The 22,878-nt window shown below is 28.3% G+C and overlaps 1 protein-coding gene across 3 annotated transcripts in view; it reads left to right on the forward strand.

Moving 5' to 3' along the window:
- The window catches only part of LOC107444932 (tRNA dimethylallyltransferase), a 39,881-nt gene extending 17,491 nt beyond the window's left edge, over positions 1-22,390 (forward strand). Inside the window, exons 6-11 of one of the 3 annotated variants that reach the window (XM_016059217.3) lie at positions 169-274; positions 3,704-3,822; positions 9,937-10,014; positions 15,101-15,210; positions 15,943-16,094; positions 22,263-22,390. In XM_016059217.3, the coding sequence (XP_015914703.1) occupies positions 169-274; positions 3,704-3,822; positions 9,937-10,014; positions 15,101-15,210; positions 15,943-16,094; positions 22,263-22,290 (593 nt within the window). In that variant the 3' untranslated portion in view covers positions 22,291-22,390. Of the gene's footprint in view, positions 1-168; positions 275-3,703; positions 3,823-9,936; positions 10,015-15,100; positions 15,211-15,942; positions 16,095-20,843 lie in introns of all 3 variants that reach the window. The other 2 variants (XM_016059226.3, XM_016059211.3) reach the window with 2 other exon arrangements.
- The last annotated feature ends 488 nt before the right edge of the window (positions 22,391-22,878 follow it).

Here is a 22,878-nt window from a genome sequence, read left to right on the forward strand (position 1 = left end):
ATTATTAAGTATCTTGAAGTTATCTTGGTATTAGTACTAGAGAGTTTCGTCGCAGAAGCCCTAAAAAATTCTGCCACAGGGCCTGCAGGTACATTATATTTATTTTCCAAGAATGATTACTTAACATGTTCTGAAAGTATTAAAAAAAAAATTCAAATGGTTTTTCAGTCCTGGATAAGCGCCTCGATGATCGAGTGGATGAAATGATAAGCAGGGGACTTCTCTCAGAGTTGATTGAATTTCACAATAGTTACAATAAAAAAGGAAAAAATAAGTAAGTAGTTAATTATGCATATATTTATTCTGAATTTACAGATTCCATGCTATTTCTTTTTATTATTTTATACCATAATTTAGAGGACGTTAACGGACCCTCCACAGAATTTCTTTTCATAAAAACGGACCCTTCACAAAATATTTTAACTTAAAGCGGACCCTTCAGAAAATAATTTATCTTTTAATCGGACCTTCACAAATTTGTTTATTTTCATTATTGTTTTGTTAATCGAATAAACCCTTCCCAGGAAGGGGGGGGAGAAAGACAGATGTAAACGAACTAAGTTTTGTCTTTGGCAGAAGCTTCTTCCTTTATTCGTCTGAATTTAATATTCTGCGCTCAGCAGTATGGGCTAAATACCAGATATTTGTATGTTGCATCTCTAATTTAGTTGCAGCAATTACTCTTTATTTTTTAAAATTTAATTTCATTTAATTACAATCTTACAGTGTTGAGCGTAATCTTGTATGTCTTTACAATTTAAAAACTCCTTGAAAAAGTTTTTTGCTATAACAGGACCCTATTTGCACCCTATTTTATATTCACAAATTACGAGTAATTTTTTCACAATTTTACAAAAATTGGCCTTTCACAAAATGCCTGGACAGATCCCTGCGTACAGGGATAGTTCAGCAATCCCGCAATAAAATGATTCAAACAAAAATTATATGCCTAGTTTCATTGATTGCAGAAAAGTGTCTCCTGATATGTCTAAAAACTGATTGTCATGTGTTGGGTTAAATTACTCAGATAATATGGTTTGAAGCATACCAAAGAAACCAAATATAGATATAAAAGTACATATTTGCACAAAATCTCTCCTGGGTTTGAAAAATAATCTGTTAAAAAAGGGAGTGTCCATTCAAAATCAGGACTTTATGAATAACTCCAAGCATTAGTGCTGCTGGCGATTGTGTGATGACATCATAAAGTTTTCAAATATCTCTTCGATCAAGGCTATGTTTCTCTTGGCAGGCCATTATATATAAAGCTTTCTTTCTCAACCTGGACTGAGCTGTACACCTTTTTCTATGATGGTTAGAGCATTCAACTATGACCCCAGAGGTCCTTGGTTCGAATCTTGCCAACAAGCATCTCTCTCACACTCTCCCCCACATTGGTGACTACGGACGCTCGAACACTCAACTATCTCACTTCTCGACAGTTGGCAGCCCTACGCTACATCGTCTTGATTCGACAAGCAAATTGCCTGGATCCATCAAGGCCCAAACTGCACTGGAATGGTGCCTTCACTACTCAATCTTGTGAGATAACTGACAACGAGTCAGACTCACAGGAGTGTGTGGCTTTGTATAATGCTTCCTACCTCACTCTGGATTGCAGTGATGTTAGTAAGAAATGTTAGAAACCGATTTATTTCATTTTCCAGCAAGCAATTGGAAAATAGTTTTTGTCATGGAATAATACATAAAATTGTATTATTTGTCTACATCGTCTTGATTCGACAAACAAATTGCCTGGATCCATCAAGATCCAAACTGACAACGAGTCAGACTCACAGGAGTGTGTGGCTTTGTATAATGCTTCCTACCTCACTCTGGATTGCAGTGATGATAGTAAGAAATGTTAGAAACCGATTTACTTCATTTTCCAGCAAGCAATTGGAAAATAGTTTTTGTCATGGAATAATACATAAAATTGTATTATTCATCTACATCGTCTTGATTCGACAAACAAATTGCCTGGATCCATCAAGGCCCAAACTGCACTGGAATGGTGCCTTCACTACTCAATCTTGTGAGATAACTGACAACGAGTCAGACTCACAGGAGTGTGCGGCTTTGTATAATGCTTCCTACCTCACTCTGGATGGCAGTGATGTTAGTAAGAAATGTTAGAAACCGATTTACTTCATTTTCCAGCAAGCAATTGGAAAATACTTTTTGTCATGGAATAATATATAAAATTGTATCACCACTTAACTGCATATGGGGCAACCTTCTTATTTGATAAAATATAATGGTACAAAATTATTACTAATGATAAATTTATAGCTGCCAACTCTACTGGATTTTCCAGCTTATGTATCCTAGTTTATGTATATTTTAGAAAGTTATGTATTTTTATCTCCTAGTTTATGTATATTTTAGAAAATTCTCTAAAATTGAGTAAGTTTCCTTGAGAAATCCCTATTGAAATAGAATTTTTGTGCAGATTATTGCTGGCTAGAATATTTAAATAAATGTCACTAATACATATCAAAGCAAGCCTCATTTATAAAATTCAGCTAACTATCTTTGATGAATTTAATGCCTATTAATATTCAAAATTATGAATAAACATAATACATAACATTTCAAGATCATACACAGGGAATTTAAAAATCACCTAAAATAACTGGAAAAATACAGAGAATTTTGTTTCTTATTTTAGTCTTTTAAATAATGGTGACCACTCAAAGTGCGGAATATATAAGGATGATTTACTATAGCATTATTTAGGTATGAACAGCTGTTCCTTTTTTACTCAAAGTGTTTCCAGCAATTAAAACTAGTATAGTTAGGCCAACCTACAAAAAGTACAGTTCTTCTTAGTACTTTGTGTACAGGGAAAACATAGTGAATTTTTTTTTCCAGATAAGAGTGGCAACCCTGTCATACAATGTGAAATCATAACAGGAAAATATTGCAGTTTTTTTATTTTGATGACTATAAAAATCCTTAAAATTCCCTGTGTGTAAAATATTTAGTATATTTTGCAACAATTGTCATTATTTCATAAAATCTACTAGATTTTTTCCCTATCCATGTTGGCAGCTATGTAAATTTTGTCCATTGAACATTTATGGCTTAATTGCATAAACAATAAGTGAGAAAAAATATTTTACCTGCTGGAAAAGAATTTTAAGTTAAGAAGAAATTTGTTCAGCTCAATGTGCATAAGAATTAGTCTTCAGATTTCTTCAGAAGAAAATAAATTGTATAGGGACTTCCTAACAATATCCTGCTCCAAACAGTTGTCAAATATGTTCTTTCTTTTTCTTTAAAGGAACAAAAGTGTGTTGCGAAAATCCAAACTTTATATGTTACCGATGCCGGGAAATAGCAATACGAACATATAGCCCGGCCGCGTGATATGATTCTTGTATAATTTGAATCTTGGGAAATAATACACCCCTTCGGTGTTTCGAGTTATTTAAGTTACTTTTTACAGCATTGGGATTGACGAAGAGACAGAGAATGACCAATTCAACCCTTTTTCTGGGGTTACATTCAAAAATTGCTTATAAAAACGATTTATTCTTTAAAAAGTTATTTTACCTAAGTTTTGAAAAAAAATTGTCAAACTTGTTTTTTTTTTTTTTTTTTTTTCTTTTNCTTTTTTTTTTTTTTTTTTTTTCGTCCTTTAAAAAAAAAAAAATTCAACCATTAATTTATGTTATTAATAATAGCTTAAATTTTTTAGCAAACACCAATATAGTGAAGGGATATTCCAATCTATAGGGTTCAAAGAGTTTCATAATTATATTTCTCTGTCTGATGAAGAAAAAGAAAGTGCTGAAGGAATAAAACTTTTAAACCATGGTAAATCTTATGTCCTTACTTAAATAGCTACTTTTATTGTTTGCTCTTAATCTTTGTTTGTCGTAATTTTCCTAATTAATTCGTATATATATATATATTTTTTTAAATTCTCTATAAGAAAAAAAAACGTACACATAATAAAAGGCACTATATTAGTACTATATTTATATAGTTAACAGAAAGAAGAGAGGAAATTGGATATTATGAGAGTTATCCAATTTCCTAGTATTGTCTAGGAATTCTCATAAAAACGCAAAGGGGGAAGAAAAAAGAAAAAAATTTTCTGTGTGTCTCAAAAAATCTTGTGCGGTCAAAAAATTTTTAAATTGAACTCGATAAATGATATCCAGCAGTAAGTAAAAAAGCATAACATTTATTCTTTCATTTAAGAACTTATATTAGAATCTTACATTCTAGAAACTGTTCTGTTACTTCAACAAAAAATAAAAGGCTGAAGACAGAATTAATGAAGTCAAAGAAAATAATGTCCTTACTTAAACCTGAAAGTTACTAATGGTTGAAACTCTTCCATAATCTATTTTTTAATCTCATTATTTTAAATATTTATGCTTTTTTTTTAAATATTATGCTTAAATGTCTCTTAGAAACTGAAAATAATTATTTTATTTTTTAATGATTAACGTGTGCTTCAGGGTATTGTTTTCTAATATCCAAGTATAAAAAAATAGTCTTTAAAAATATATTAAAGTAAGTCTTAAACTTGGCCAAACTATTGCTATCGAACAGTATGTAATCATAAAAATTAAAGATAAAAATTCTATAATAAAATATTTATAGAGTCATTTGTGACAACTTTTGAGTTATTTTTCAGACCTTAAGCTGTTCTTTTTTAGTATTACTGGGCATACTGAGAAAATGTTCTGGTTATTATTTTTGAAATTAAGTGTAGTGTTAAATAGCTTGACTCAAAAGAAGAAGGAACAGATGTATAGTTTGTCTAAAATAAGAATGCCCTAGACATTTGTCTGGGCTTGTGTTGCAATGACTATGGTAATGACTAGGACTGGACTATAAATCGGTGTATCAAGGCATATCGATTTAACGCATATATCGGCAAGACGATGCAGCGACTTTCATTCAAGGCGATGCATCATAAATCTGATTTAAGCCGTCGAGTAAAGACAACGAGCGCAAAACGACATAGCGATATAAGACACACAAGGATATAAGATAGCGATATAAGACTCTTCTCTTACGTTCCGATGTCGACTCGTACTGTGGAAGACGATGTTCGTTTCGTTATATTGAAATGGCCTTGATTGGTGAGCTGTAGAATTAGAATCAGAGTTTTGAGAACACATATCGTTATATCGCATGTTCCTTTTCGCACTTCTTAGCTTTTTTTTTCTTTGCCGCGACTTTTCTTGTAGATTATTTTCAGTAGGACTAACTTCGTGATCGCCGATGTTACCTTGTTCTGAAGGCCATCTATTGAAAAAAATATATAAAGAAGAGTTTCTTCATAAATTAGATAAGTTTCTTTTTTTAAGAAAACTTCTTTTTATTTTTAAATGTGAAAATTATCCGCAATCTAATTTAGGCACCATAAAGAATTTGTTAGGTTATTTTTTTACTTTCTTTTAATTTATTAAAAACTTAAAACAACAAAATTTATAAATTTTGTTGTTTTCATTTTTAGAAATAAAGTTAAAACGAAATTTATTTTTGTCGTTTTGATTTAGACATAAGTCAATCAACTTTGTTTATACAAAAAAATTTGAAAGGTTTGCGTATTTTATTCATTTTTTTAAATCACTTGGTGCTTTGTTTTATTAGAGAGTATAATAATTTTTTTAAAAAAATATTCTGTTCATATTATTTGTTAATTAGCTAAATATATTATCGAATATCACAATTTTTTTATTTTTAAGAAATTAAATCTTACTTTGTTTTTTGGTCATTATTTAATTTAATTTAATTATTTATCTGAAATGATAAGGTCCCGCAGTGGACTGATCGTTTAGATCACTGAAGTCACACAGATCACTGAAGTCAAGCATCACTGGCTGCGGTCAGTGTGCGGGTGAGTGACCACTTGGATCAGTCTGCGTAGGGACCGAGGGTGTGTGGTATTGGTCCTCGTTAAACTGTTCTACCGTAAAGTGCTCGACTTCGCGTGCAGGTCGTCGGGCTACCAAAGCGGGTGTGCCATCCCCTCTGCAGAGGATCAAATTTGTGATGGAATGTCTTCGGATCATTTTTTCTTTTGTCAAAATGATTCAAGATGTTTTAGTATTTTTAATTTTAAAAAAATTCTCCAAAAATTGGTTGGTTATAATTTCTTTTTTCCATAGCTCTACAGCCCTTTGTGGTCCCTGTCTTGTTTCATAATACTATTCCATACAGCCTTCTGTTTTGACTAAGAAGATAATTATATTATATACATAATATTAAGTAGTATATGTATCAAAATTGGGTGCCATTTGAAAGTATAGATGAATAAAATTGTTAAACATGTCTTAAAAATTATGAAACTTATATAAATCTTTCATATTATTTTGATGTTTTTCGTACAGTTTTGTTTTTAAACTATATTTTAATTGCTATAGTTTTGTCAGATTTGTTGAAAATTGTCTTGTCTGTTACTGGACATATTTAATTAAATTAAACCACTTAAATTTTAGCCCACAATAGTTGTATATTAGAATTAATTGTAACTTTAGAGTTTTACTATAGATTAAATTAAGATTTTTAAATTTAGAAAGCATTGCTTAATTTCTTTTAAACTTGTTTTCGTCAGATCTGTTATGATTCTAAAAGTATTTTTTTATCATTAAGTACTGTAAAACATAATTAAAGATTTACTTTTATTGTATGTTTTTGTATTAGATAAAGAAGAAATTATATGAACCTTTTACAGTACTAATAATGCATGACTTTGCATTTTATGAGGAAAATTATGAGGGATAACAGATATGAAATTTTTCAAAGTTTAATTACAAAATAGTGAAGACGATCTTTGCATCTCAGTCTCATAAAATGATTCTTATTTAAAATTGTTCTCAGCTATGAGCTTGCTTAAAAGGAAAAATGCCGATAATGCACTTTTAGTAGAATTTTTTTTCTGTAGCAAGTTTGCAAATATAATATTCTGAGTAGTTAATGTAAATCATTGCTTTATTTTGAAGGTTTTCTTAACAATTTTGGTATGCATGATGATATTGTTGTCTAACATTAAAAATGTGTTTTTCGAATCTGCTCATATCAGTGTTGAATTTAGTTATCAATTCAGAAATGCTAGTCTGCACAATATCTATCGACTCTTTTCTTTTAGCTGTGATAGTTCATGTTGCTTATTTTATTTATTTGACCTACACTTCTATTTTATTTTATTCCCTGGCTTGAAAAATATTCAGAAAATGGACCTAGTCTAGTATACACATTGAATGAAATCTTCACAGAAATATTTTTCGTTAAATCCTCTAAAATATATCTATTTTGCCTTTTCATCATGTTAAATGCAAAAGTCTTTTTTTTTTAAATTTATTGTTGCCTTGCTAAATATCTTTTTCTTGAAACAATTTGTTCGCCAATTCCCATTTGACTTTAAGACTTTGCTTAATTTTGAAGGTAAGGAATACAACACTTGACTGCATTTGACATTCATAATTATAATATTTCATAGAAGTGCAATATGTTTCAAACTTTTTGTAATGTTCTTAGAATATGATTCACCAAAATTATTATGAAACATTAAAATTAATATATAAAAAATGTTAAAATAGATATTAAAAAAATTTGGGTAAAGATAATTTTTTTTTAACGATTAAGAATCTGAATTCCACATTCTGCTTAAAATTCGTTCTAAAAAGGGCAAATCTTTTCTTAATTTTAGCGTTGTAACATGTTACCGCATAGGTCATATCTGCCCCTAAATACAGTAACAGGCATGACATTTCAAAGAAAAAAATTTTTTTTGGCAAAATAATTCTTTTGAATATTTTATTTGATTCAGAATAAAATCTCACTGAACAAAATTATATTGCAGAAAAAAGCGGAAAAATATATTTATTTTTTACAACTAATTAAGGTAACGTAGCAGAAAAATACAAAATGCTAAAACTGCATTTTTCACTGCTATATAAGTGTTACTATTAAGGAATTCCATTTGTGCAGTTCTAAAAATGTATATGCATATGATAGCAGGCATGACACTAATTTCTGGACAGTTGTATTTTATTAATTAAAAATTTACTTCTTATTTATTATAATCTTATTTTAATGTAATTTTGACAATTGTTTCACAATTGTAAAATGCAACTGAGTAGAAAGCTTAATTATTGGAATGGAATTTGTGTATAATTTGTCTACGATAAGAACTCCCTCCACCACAAAGTCTAAGACCATCTGCTGCTATGAAACAAGAATAGTGCATTTCAGGGAGGGTAGCTTCTCTTCACTCTAGGGCTAACACAATGGACCAAAGAAAAAGATTGCCTTTCTCTCGTCGACCCGACCCTAAACAGTGTCTCCACACCCCTACTTGAAATAGTTATGCCTCGTTACCATAGTCACCGCTACGGGATCAGACGAATGGCTAGGGGAGTTATTACTTTAGACAAACTATAATAACGTTTTAGTATTTTCGTTTTGGACAACTATTTTTAATTTCCCTTTATTTGATTTTCTTAAAATGCTATTAAATGCTTTATTTAATTATCTTAAAACATTGTACTCTCTATAGTAGAAACTGTTTGTTTATAAGTATGACACAAAGGAAAAATTTTTAAAGTTTCTCAGAATTTCTGAAATAAATACTTATAAGATGGACAACAAATGGCACCAAAACATGAAAATTACCCACACTTAAAACACTGATTGGCATTGGAGTTTAAAAAAATTTATGGCAAAATCAGTTTTTTTCTCTCTCTCTCTCTTTTTTGTATATATTGTTATAAAAACTTTTTTTTTTTGCATTAACAACAAATAACTGAAGGCTGAAATATCAAGAGAGTGGGCAATAAGCATGAGCACTTAAACATAAATAAATACAAATTTTTGAATGAAATAAATATACTTTGGGCAATCAAAAGCTGAAATAAACTGAGCTTTAAGTATGTCAAAAATGGAAGGTTAAAAACTCTTATATATTTTTGTTTTAACTATGCTTATTAATTTGTGCCAGTAGTGCCTACAATTTAGAAACATAATTTAGCCCTAGTGGGAGAATTGTGGCGATGCGCCGACATTGTCGTAGAACGTTTCAGAGTTCTTGCAGAAAGATTTTTCCTTTGGGAAATAAAAAGTTTAGTTTTCTTTTCTGCAGAAATTTTAAAAGATTTTATTTTTTCTTCAGAATTATATTCAAAAGATGCCTTTCTCGCACATTGGAGTTGGAAAAAATTCTTATGGTTTTTCTATTTTCATTTGAGAATAATGGAAAATAAAGAAATAATGAATTGAGAAATTTGGTTTTCTTTTCTGTAGAAATTTTCATTCTATTTTTTATGCTGTTATTACTATTGATTTAATGTGATATTTTTAATACCATATTATTTATTAGAACAACTGAATTCCGAAGTGAAAATACTCATTTTAGTAACCCCTTTTTGAAGAGTCTGTGATTCGTGTGATTTCGTCATCGATCTTTTCTTTTTTCCGGTAGTTACTACTGCTACGGATCTCTACATTTTTTTATTATTTTTAATGTGATGATAAATTACGAAATGTGAAAAAAGAAATCGTGTGTTATCCCCCTACAAAATGTGACAATATTGCCCATAATTTTGGAGTAAAAAACTATTACATATTCAATTTAAAAAAATTATTTTATTTGATCAGAAAAAGAAAAAAAAAATTTTTGAAGTTGACGCTTCTGTTACTTAAAATTAGTAACATGTATATTTGTTATTTTCATAAGTATCTTGCAGAAAGATATCAATATTAGAGAAGTATGTCGCTGAAAGTCCGAAAAAATTCTGCCGCAGGGTAATTTAGTTTCAATGATGCATCATAATTAACAGTTAACTATGCTTTTTTATTCTTATATCTCTCTCTCTTTTTATATAAATTTTATGAGTTTCTATGAGAATAAGACTTAAAATTGTTGTGTCTGTTCTAAAGGTTTAAAGCAGGTTTTCATCTTTTTTACAGCAATTGAAGATATGAAGTTAGCTACCAGACAATATGCAAGAAAACAAAGAAAGTGGATTGTTAACAGGTTTTTAAGAAGTTGGTATTTATAAGTATCTCTAATCTATCTTAAGTATTGTATTCTTAGAATTTGATTTTCTTTATTACCTATTTATAAAAGAGATCTTATTGACCTATTATTTAGGGCAACTTTTGATCTATTATCTAGCTAATTTGTGATATCACCAAATAAAAACTGACGATTTCTATTTTCAGTTTCATGTTTCAATAAGTGGTTAGACTTTTAACTGTTTTATCCACACAAATAAGAGTGACAAAACAAATATGTGAAGGTCGAGATTTGATTATGTATAAGTGTGTGACTATTAAGCTCTTGCTTTTTTTTTAACTTTTGTATTTACAATTGCATACCTGCCAAGTCTCCTGTTTGTTAACGAAGACTCCTGTATTTTACGACTATCTCCTGTTTACCAGTTTATTCTCAAATTTCTCCATATTTGTTGAAGAAAAAAAGTAAGTTTGGGATAAAATATTTGCTGATGGCAAAAAGTACTTCTTTTTTTCTCAGCAGATGGAGCTGCAGTATGTTGAGTGTTAATAGTTAAAGTAATTATAAATAATGGTTTTAAAAAAATTATAATTTTTTACTTCGCTAAATGTAAGTGCATTTCCAATTTTGAATTTCTCTTTTTGACTTGCATGATGTATCAAAATTTTACTTGTAGCCTGAAAAATATCGCTAGTTGAATCTCTGTTATTTTATTTCTTCAATGTTGTCAGGTATGCAATTATCGTAGCACCTGTCCTCATTAATAAAAAGATTTCCTGTTCTTGTAGTATTTTGTTTTTACATTAACTAATTAAAACAAATTTTTAAAAAAATTATTATTTTTTCTGGCTAAACACTTCTACTAATTTTCCTTCCAAAACATGTAAAACAGTTTGAATGACATGTAAACAGAAATCTTTTTAATTCTCAAAGAAAACTTTTGGAAAAGAAAATATTATACAGTGCAGGGGTGGCCAAGCTTCTTGATAGTCGAGCCATTTTTCTCGAGCCGCAATTAAATACGTATTTAAAAGGTATGAAAAAAATATTTTTACATTAATAATCAGGGAATAATTGGTGACAGCACTTGTTAGTAATTCTTTGAGATGCTTTTTAGTTAATACTGATTGGTGTTTCACGAATTTTAAACTAGAATAAAGTGATTCACATAAGTATGTTGCTCGGAATAATTCCACAAGCAGCATTTTTTAATTCAGGATACTTCAATTTTGGTACAAATTTCCAAAATTCAGTAATCGACATCGACTTAATTGTAGAGTTTGATCTTCTTGCATCTCTATTTCTAATTCTCCAGATGCTTTTTGGGTCATAATTATATTAGAGATGGAAAACTCACCTTAAATTATGTTAATTTCAAATGGATTCAGAAAAAAATTGAGAGACTTTGAAATCTATTTTGGAATTCAATCAATATTTCATTTTGTTTTTTTGTATACTCGTTGAGTTTTTCTTGTTTAATATTGGAACAAATTTTTTTTAATTCGAGGAAAATGACAAAATGTTTTATTTTTAATGACTTTTTGAAAAAATTATAATTTAGATTGAAAACTAAATGTACACTATGAGAGATCAGATATTATTTTATCTTTTCCCTGCAATTGTAAATTCATTGTTTTCAAATGTTCCATGACATCAGTTAAAACATTAAGTCTTGTAACTACTTGTTATAGTCTAATTCTGAATAGGTAATATCCTTTTCTTTTAGAAATGTAGTTATCAGATCAAACAAAAGCAATTTAATACGTTGTAGCTAGATAACCATCTAACAATGCAAAATAAATTAATGTCATTTGGAAGTTCTTCATCTTTTAATTCTTTAAGGAAATTTTTAATTGTCGATGATTTTTCGCATTAGTGCGAATCTAATTTACAATGTGTAGCACTGTTTTCATAACATCAGGTTGTTTTAAATATTTTGTAACGAGATATTCTCGGTGAATTATGCAGTGAATCGGTATGAATTGTGGAATTTGAGAATCATCTCTTAAAACCCCAATAAGACCAATTTTTTTTTTTACCCAGCATTGCCGAAGCTCTATCAGTTGTAATGCTTACAAGATTATTAAGAAGCACATGAATAGTTTCATTATGGAATCTAATACATGTTTAATATCGACACCTCAAGTTTACTCTTGAAGTGCTTCTAAGATCTGTGATATCTGTCGATTCGTCAAGGAACGATAATAATTTTTTTAAAAATATAATAGCACAAAAATGAAAAGGGAACTCGGGTACATTTATCGAGAGCCACAAATAATCCTTCAAAGAGCCGCAGGTTGGCCACCCCTGATACAGTGTGTAAGTAACAATAAAAATTATTTTTTACTCTATGAATTTATGCATTCCCTATGAATTCAGACTAAATTTGTCAATGAAGATTTCTCAGAGTGGTTGTTACCACTTATGTCTTCTAATTACTATTTTCATTTATATTTTTAAGTTTATCTCATAAATTCAAAAAAAAGAAGAATTTTATATCATGTTACTTAACTTCCTAAATTAGGTTCAAATCTGTAATAAAATACCTTTCATGATTTTCATCTTTATAATGTAACAAATTTGTAAGTATGTTTATGATGTAATTAGTCCTTTATCTGTGTTTATACACTAGTTTCAAACAAAGTACGATTTTCCAGTCCCAACAGTGGTCTTGTGTATGTAGAAAAAAGCCAACCATGCCCTTTAAACGTTACTTAAATAACAAAAAATTGAAAAACAGTCTTCCATTTGCTTGTTTGAACTGCTCTCATATATTTTGTTCCTTTTATTTTGCACTTTTTTTGTGTACGTGGAAAGCTGCTTTTTCACATAATAATATTTTTTAATTGATGATGCTTTGCTTTTTTTTTTCTATTGATTTTCAAAATATTATAGGGTGCGTAGCATTCTTAAAAAGTGCTTAAAGGTATTTATTTTTTATTTATGTTTTTTAAAAGCCTTTAAAGTGCTTTTTTATTCAGGGTTTGTAAAAAGTGCTTAATTTTCTGTCTTTTAATAAGAGGTTATTTTTCTTTGTCGTGTCGATTGTCGTTTTAAATTACAAAAAAAAGGCAGGATTTTTCCCAATTTTCTCTGCAATATTCATCAGAAACTAATAATTTTATCATGATTATGTTAAGTTTTTGAAAATGTTCTTGAATTTTATTGATTTTATGTTTATAAATTAAGAACTTTAAATTATAGAGAGAAAAAAATTATTACTGAACAGACCCTAATTATGATTTATTTTTTTTTTGAAACAGATTAAAAATATATATTGAGTGCTTAAAAGATGCTTATTTTTTGTTGAAAATCTGGCTATGCATCCTGTATTACATACTACCCTATTTGTGAATGGTTTTTCAAAGATCTATTTCAATCCTTTGTACTTCAGAGTGATTTGAGGAAATTCATGGATCCAATACAGCAGTAAAGAAATGCTTCAATGAATTATCAAAGATATATTTACTTATGAAAGTAATAATGTTTGTATCACTAAACTGAACTGTTATTATACACTTCTGTTATTCACTTTTTTATCCTTATTAATATGCATAAAGTTTTTTCAAATTCGAGCTTTTTTATTTGTATTTAGTTAAAAATTATTTATCAATTGGCTTGAAGATTAACATTATTGTTTAATCTAGATTTCAATTATAACAGTTTGAAATTTTAATTTAAAACTTTCTTTTAAAAAAAGTTCTTGGTTTAAAAGAATTTTTTTTTTCCAAGTGGTTTTTCCACTTTAGAAAAAACTTGCCATCCCTGGTTTTTGTGAAGTCACAATCATCCCTGTATTATTTCAAATGTGTTTCACTCTTAAAATCAGTGAATTTCTGTTTTCAGATTTTTTTTTTTTTTTCTTTTTTTTTTGTTCTTTTTACCAGAATTACCCTTATGAATCGGGGAGGGGGGGAATAATTTAAGTGCAATGTGCAGTTCTTTTTTATTTTTCACAGGTATTTAATTTATAGTTGCTTTCTGGAATTAAAATAGATTTAATTATCTTGAACCTCAAACAATCTTTTTTTTTATATATATATTATAAATTATATTATTGTAGATTGCTTTTTTTATATTGTTTTATATACATTGTAAAAAGTAAGGAAAATGGTTTATTTTTAAAAAAGCAGTTGTTCAATTGGTAAATGGACTAAGTAGAAACTTATGAAATGTAAAAGAGAAGGTTAGAAAAATGAAAAAAAAGAGGGTTGGGTCTAATAGATAAGTTTTGAATTTCTTATAAATACTAGACTAATTAATGTTTGAAGTTATTGTTTTATGCAGATATGTCATGCCATGCATTTTTTGAGGTGGTTTATTTTAATAATTAACCAAAAGGCTACACCATGGAGAAAAAAACCAACTTAATTATTTTTCTGTGCAGATTATTTATTTTTTATATTTAAGATTACTAAAGCAACTATTTTTATGGATAATTGTAGTGGAAATCCTAGAAAAGTACAGGCATCATTCAGTAGCCCTGCACAAAATATTCCGGGTGACCAGAGGGGAAAAAATGTCACAGGGCATTAAAAATAAAGTAAAGCAAATAAAAATAAGATTTTTTTTGANTTTTTTTTTTTTTTTTTTTTTTTTTTTTTTTTTTTTTTTTTTTTTGTAAAAACTTAAGCAGAAGAATTACTTCAAGTTGTGTTCAATTTTTTGTATTGTACTTAATAAGATTTTTTCCTTTTATTTTTTTTTTTTTTTTTTTTTTTTTTTTTTTTAAAAATAAATAATACGGAAGAATTACTAACAAGTTGTGTTCAATTTTAAACTGATTTATTTTATTAATTTCTTATTTTTTATGTGTTCTTACTCAGAACTTTGCTTCTGCATTCATTTAATAGCTTTTACGTAACTGAAATTTAAATAATATAAAATTTTGGATTTAAATTAATGCCTGTGAAGGATTTCGTTTTGTGTGTATTCAAATTGTATGTGTTTTATTTCTTTTTTATATCTTATCTTCATTTGAAATTATTTCAATAATAAATGCGATGTGATACACACTATTTCTTATGCTTTGTTAACTCTCAGGGTTTCTTTATTTTTCATCAGGAATTTTGTTAGTAAGTCACTCTCCTAGTTTTATAAATTTTTTTATTGCAGAACCAGACAGACAGGTTCCACCCGTTTATGGTCTTGATGTGACTGATTTGAGCTTATGGGAAGAAAATGTTGAACAGCCTGCTATTGACATTGTCAACTCATTTATAGAGGTTAGCCATTTTAACCATTTTTTTTTCTAATGAAAAACTATCGATTTTTGTTTTGGTTTCTTTCTAGTAATTTTCTTTTTTTAAAAAACTTTTTTTTTCATTATTAAGAGCTTTTAGGCTTTCTTTTTTTCTGATTTCTACTTAGCTTTTTTTCTTTTAAAAAAAACTGTGGTTTTTATGACAGAGACATTAAGATCCTTTCTATTAGACTTGATTCTTTTGTTTACGATTTTTGCTCTGGTTTCTATCTAGGTGTTTTCATTTTAAAAAATATCTGTTTTTATTATGACATGAAAATTAAGATGGTTTCTTTTAGACTTTATTCTTTTGTTTTCAGTTTTCCTTGAAAATACAGTAATAGAAAAGCTAAGATGTTCGTTTTCAGAAATTTTTTTTTTTNTTTTAATTTTTTTTTTTTTTTTTTTTTTTTTTTTTTTTTGGATACTTTTGTTCAGAAAAATATTATTTTTAGCATTAAAAACTTGTTTTAAGAATCAAAGGGATATTTTTTTATTTCCCTCTCTCTTTTTATCCACTTCACGACTTAATTTTTATTTAATAGCTCTTAGTCAGTTTTTTATTTAACTGAAGTATTTTTATAGATTACTATTGTGCTTTTTTTTTCCCTTGATATCATAGAGGTTTCATTAATGACTAAAATTATGTTATTTAATCATTTATAAAAGAAATGTTCGTTAGATGCCCTTCAAAAATGACTGGTATTTGTTTTAGAACAAGACTGTTTACAAAGCATTGCCCATTGAGGAAGGAACTAATGATGTCCAAGAAACACATTTTTGTGAAGTTTGTGAGAAAATTTTAGTGGGTCGTCAAACTTGGCAAAGTGAGTCTTTTACATTTAGTATTTGCATACATGGATTATGGTGAGTTTGTTAAAAAGTTATACATTTGTAATTTAATTTTCCTCCAAATAGACAATCTTTAACGTGTATTCAAGCAGTTAATATATATATATTGCTCTGAGTGACATGTCAATGACTCGATAGCCCAGGGTTCTCGAAAAGTTTTTTCCTGCTAGTGTTTTTCAGCTTAAGACCAAAAGGTCTTTTTGTAAGTCATCTATCCATCTCAAATTCTGCCTTTTTCAGTGTGCCGCATTGAAATCTCTTTTTGTGGTGCGGTCTTCGTCCATTCTGATAACGTGTCCATTTTATTCTTTGTTGTTTAATAATGCCAGGCTCCTGAGTGACATATAATGTTTAAAATAGAAAACTGCAGACACAAAATTTTAAATGTTTATCATTTCATTAAGAGATAATATTTAAAATCGCTAAAAGTATTTATAAATGAGTGCGGCCATTAATGTTATGGACTAAATCTGAGTTGGCCTCACACCTAAAATTAAAACTTCATGTGTGTGTTTATTAAGTTTTATTCTATCATTAAAGGCATCATATATTTCACTAATCTGCCATATTATAATTATTGCATTAAATTATTTATGTTGAGTTAGCAAAAAATGCATCCCATGGCTTCTTGGATGTTCTATTTTTAAATAAGGAAGCTGCTTCATTATTATTTTTTTCGTATAATGCTTTAACAAGCTAAGACTGCTTTATTTACTCTTTTACTAGTATAATTGCTTTAAATTTATTGTTTTAATGGTGAGTGTAGTGTTATCTACCACTACAAAAATACAATTCCAATTCACTAGCATATATGACATGCTAACTCGATTCTATGTTGGGGTTCCTTTTCATAGACGAAGGTTGACTTTGTCGATATGACTCACCATAGGCAGCAGTGGCGGATCCACCCCACCCCAAATTGAAGCAAATAATAAAAAAATTTGATAGTTTACAAAGGAAATAAAATATTTTAAAAATTATTTAAGGGGGCATATACACCTAGGTAGGTCGAAAAAATAAATTTTTTTCCATCTAATTATGTTTCAAGAATCCAAAAGATTAACGAAATTCTTCATAGTTTCATTGTAAACATTCCATGTCTTATATACTAGTGAATTGATGTTTTTAATATATACGGAATAATATTCAGTGAATGGATACCACTAGTTACCAAATTTGCGAAAGAGCTGTCTTTCCTCTGTTGCAGCCGAGTATGTACAGTCCGCAAAAAAAAAACGAATCACCCTGAATAACTTTCGTTCTAATGATCGGATTTTCACGAACTAAGTGTCAATCTTAATGGTTCCTGGGGGTGACCTCAAATATGCTAATTAATTAGTGCTAACTATTAATTAAGTTACGAAATCAGACACAAAAACGTACTTTCTCTGAATAAACATATATTTTTTTTTACATATTTGGAATCTAGACACTTGAATTAGGGGGGGTAGACAAAATTTTAAAACAATTGGGTCGTAAATTGGGTTGCAATAAAGGTTTATATATTTGGCGATAGTCCAGAAAACCGCCAAAAAAAGTCGCCTGCGCAAATAAATATTTTAAGATAACCCATTGACTGATTCAAAAGAGAAACGCTTAATTTTACTAGGTTGCTAGGCAACCAATTTCTGACTGTAAAAAAATTGAAATAATGTTTTGTGATTGCTCTGAGAGGTTTAATTAATAGTTAATAGAAAACACCTCGAAGTTTCTAGGCAATAGACAATTTTTAAGTTCATTTATGTCCAAAAAGCAAAAAAAATAAATAAATAAATAAAATAAAAAATTATTTTAATCTCTTTTGAAAAGAAAATTTGAATCGATTTATAAGTTTTCAGAATTTAAATACATGAACTTTTTATCTGATATTATTTAGATTATGCTATTTTTGCTATGTTTATTCGAGGATTTCATACTAAAATCAAATTAACATAACTTATAATAGCTATATACAAAATTTTAGGGATAATGATTTTTACAGCTTTAATCGAGTCTTCTAGGCATGAAAGTTTGAAGGAAAAAAAAGTGCATGAAAAATAAAATGTAGATTGTATAGTAATTCTAATGCACATTCACAAGGTTTTCTGTAATTTACGATTTCTTTTTTCTATAACTCAATGAATTGCTGAATGTTTAGTGGCATTTTAAAAACATTGAAATATGTTATGTTTAAGAATAAGATATAGAAATAATATGTTGCATATTGTATGATTCATTGTTTAAAAAATTGCTTCATTTTGCTAGATATTTACGTTACATGGTTTTCTTTGGATAAAGATGATTAGCAAATAGCATCCACATGTTTCGATACATTCTGAAACTTACGTTCGCAAATTCACCATAAAATGTCGCACAGCATATTCTTCAATTACGATAAGCTACATTTACCACCAAATACTGCTACTATGATTATTTTTGTTTTCTTATATATATATATATATCTGATATGATACTCTCTTTTTAAACAGAGCTCGTAAGGCCCTTAAGATACTGAAATGGGGGCACGAAAACTTAAAAGATTTTTTTTTCCTAATGCCCGCCTGTGTTAACATCCGTCAATTCAGGCATCTACAGGGCGACAGATATCTGTGTGGCCTAAGGATTCCTAACGAGCATCAAACATTCTCAAAATTAAGTGTTCATTCACTGGAAAATTTAGTGTTTATTCAATTTAAGAACTGTTCCTTCACTTGGTTATCTTACTACTTATTATTTAAACCACCAAAAGCTTAAAACAATATTATGTAAGTTATCTAAATTTTTTTTACATAATTTGCATTTAATAACAAATATGTCGACATGCATTTAATAACAAATACGTCATTTAGCTAAAATTACAAATTTTGAAATTTTTATGATTTTTTTTTAAAGACAAGCTAAGCTTAAGTATTCCTTCACTGGTTAGTTTACCCTATAAGATTTTGAGAAATTTGCGATGTTGTGAGAGATGCTTAAAAATGTTGACTGCGTATTTTTATTAATATTTATAAAATATATATTCAAGAAATTGATGAATATTTTATTCCAAATTTATTCATTCGTATGTATATTATTGAAATTTTATCAGTTATTGAGAAAAAAAAAATAAAAAAAAATCACATTAAAGAAGCACAATCTGTTGTATAATCATATTCTATCAGAAGCATGCTTTTATAAAACTCCACATTCTCTGAATAAAATGTATTTTATTCAATAAAATGTTTTATTCAAATTTCTTTACTAAATTGCAAATAGAATTTTAGACGACTAAAGAAGAAACATCGTATTTTATAGCTTAAAAAAATAAAAATGAAAAGATAAGCAAACGATTATTAGCGAAAAAAATATGAATGAAATTTTATGCTAAGCGCGCGAAGTCAAGTTCCTCGCAAGTTTATCACATTTTAATATTAATCGCTCCATTTAATCATTTCTTCATTGTCGCCAAATTATTTTTTTAAAAATAATTAATTTTAATTTTTCTCAGCTTCTAATAAATAAAAACAGTTGAAACTTTAGATTTTTCAATTGAAAAATATGTAGATTAATATGGTATAAAAAAATTCATACCTTATAATTCAAAAATTTTTCATCCTTAATTTAATTAAATAATAAAAAATAATTAACAATTATTAAAAATTATTTTTTTCGTGAAATTATCTTTGGGTAAATGAGTTTTATGACTGGGTGAAATTTTCTTCGAATTGCTTTATTAGTTTTTAAAATATGACTAAAAACGTAAAAAGTGAAATTAACATTAAGGGGTACGAACTTTGGATCGCTCTCCTGACCAAACTATGGGGACCATATTTCCCAGATTGCGGCTACCCCCTATATTTTGAAGGTTAAGAATCCAAATATGTAAGAAAAAATATATGTTTATTCAGAGAAAGTACGTTTTTGTGTCTGATTTCGTAACTTAATTAATAGTTAGCACTAATTAATTAACATATTTGAGGTCACCCCCAGGAACCATTAAGATTGACACTTAGTTCGTGAAAATCCGATCATTAGAACGAAAGTTATTCAGGGTGATTCGTTTTTTTTTGCGGACTGTACAGAAACTGTGTAATTGAGATGCAACAATGCGAGGAGTCGCAAATCAACTTTTCATTAAAGTACTTTCGAGGCACAATATGGGGAGAGCTATCAAAAGGTAGCTCAAGAATGTCTTATATCGTCACAGATAGATCAAATTTTGCTTTTGTATGTTTCAACACAACAAGTAAATTAAATCGCTTTTTTTGCTCTGTTACTATACTTATAAAAACTACATTGTAAGTCAAGAATTATCGATTTTTAATGCTTCTGAATTTTTTTGATTAAATTTAAATGATTAAAAAAATGAGAAATAAATTTTTTTTTTTCAATTTCATTTGAAGCTTAATATTAGATAGTAATATGTATAATTATTAATATTAAATGTAAGAACATTTAGCTTTTCTGTGTCAGCCTTCCCCTTTGTTACTTTATTCCACTTTGTTACCTGCCATTTATTAAGTGATTTACAGTGTAAATCTGTCGTAAGTTGTGTGAAATTTTTAGATATTTACTTGAAATGTAAACAATAGATTTAATATAAGCGTAAAATTTTTCCAGAAGGGAAATTTTTATTTTTTATTAAACATAGATGATTGTGCTCCGAAGGTTTCTGAAAATCCAAGGTCCAGAAGTTTCAAGAAATGATTGATCACATTTATGTATAAAAATAGTTGAATATTTTATTTAAAAATATTAGAACTAGAATTTATGCTCTCTTTCATTTGTAAATATTTTTTCTTCTAGAATAATAAATGTGACTGAAGATAAAAGTAAACTTGACTGCCTCATGAATGATGTTACTTAGGGAATTTTCAAAATTTTTGAGTTGGACTCACACTGATTAAATAAAAATAATGGATAACTTACAAGTAACTTTTTATTTTAAGCAAGCAAGCATCGAGAGATTTTATTAGCATGAATAATATTCAACGGTTGAGACTGGAAGGCCCGCAAAGTCGCCACAGATTTAAATTGAATTAATTTGTTCCTAACAGACACAGGAGAAGAGATCAGGGTTGAACAGGGAGAACAGGAAAAACTACAGGGAGTCTTGATTTTTTCTTTACAAACTGGGAAGATACAGGAAATTTTGATTCTTTTAAAAAATGGTGACTCACTCAAAGTGTAATCTATGAGATTTCAGCTATATTAAACTACTTTATTTACTGCAGCATGTTTCCAGCAACTAATAAATATAGTTAGCCTAATATAGCAGTAATTGTTGTATCCTCTTAATATAGTGTGTACAGGGAAAACACAGTGGCAACCCTGAAGATCAAAATATAAAAAAGTAAAGGTTTGTACTTTGACGATCGCTGTGAGAATGATTGTAACCATAATTGGATATTAGGTGTGTGGCAGTGAATTGCATTGAATATTCTATGAATTAACTCATTAATTTAATTTAAATATTGTTTGATTAGAAAAAATAAAGGTATTTTAAAAAAGCTAGAAAATGTGTAATCACAGCAATTAATAATGAATGTTGCTGCCATTATCAATCAAACAGATTTACAAAAAAAAATTATATAACATCATGTAGGCAATGATATTTCAAATGGAATGGAGCTTTGAATTTTTTTAACTTAAAAAACAATGCTTTGAATGCATACATGATTGTTATGGAATTACTTTTCAAAGAATTGCTTGCTTTAAATCTGTTTCCCACAAATATTCGTGTATAAAATTATACTTATTAAAGATTTAACAAGTTATTTTAAAAAAAGTATTATGATAAATCCAAATTATGTTTTAATAAAAATCTAAAAAATTTAACTTCTTTTATTTTTATAGAAAGTACTATTCATTAAGATTACAAGTTTGTAGTTTTTTACTAAAGTAGATTCATTCTAAAACTACTGCTTATAAAAATATGTAGCGCACACAAATTTAAGAAAAACATATAACGAATTTGTGTGTAATAACAAATGTGTGCTTTTAGTTAATTATTTACAGACAATATTGGAACTACATGTCGCTAAGAAATATGTGATTTGTTAACTGTGTCCTCTAATTATATTTTAAACTTTTATTTCTTAAAGTGTATTTTTGAGTGGCTGTTGCAAATAAATTGACAGTTAAATGATGTGAATCTCATACATATGTAGATTTAGACCCTTTTTTTTTATGAGCCATTAAATAACAAAATCATTTTTATTTCAGTTCATCTGCAGTCCAAGAAACACTGTAAAAGAAAAGCTAGTTTAGCAAAAAAAGATGTAAGAAAACAATTTTCAGAAATAAGCTAGAAATTTTATATTGTATGTAAATAAAAAATATTCACCCATTTACTCGTTTGTGTTCAATTATATATAGTCTTTTTGTATAATATTATTTGTAATATCTTTCCTATTACGGTATTTTATCTAAAGCCGTGTTTCCCAATTTTTTTTCCAGCAATAGAACCTTAAGTGCTCAACCTTCTATCAGTTGAACCCCAACTTTGTAAATAAAGTATACAAATTGTAAACCCATTTACAGTTGGACTTCTATTTAACGAACTTCCAGTTTGCGAATTTCTCTATTTTGTGATTTCTTTTGAGAAACCAAGAACATTTTGGAAATTTCTTTGTAAAATGACTTCCAAATAATGAAGTGAATTTTCTATTTAACGAAGTAATCATTGAGATCCACTTTCCTATTTCCCAAAATATTTCGAAACATTTCAAACTATTAACGCATTTTATGGGGGAAATCACCTTTAATTGATTTTCGAAAAAGCAGTAAAATCCCTTTCCCATTTTGCTTTTTGTTTGCATTTCAAATAAAAACTCAGTTA

This window comes from Parasteatoda tepidariorum, chromosome 1 (assembly GCF_043381705.1).
Source record: "Parasteatoda tepidariorum isolate YZ-2023 chromosome 1, CAS_Ptep_4.0, whole genome shotgun sequence".
Lineage (NCBI taxonomy): Eukaryota > Metazoa > Arthropoda > Arachnida > Araneae > Theridiidae > Parasteatoda > Parasteatoda tepidariorum.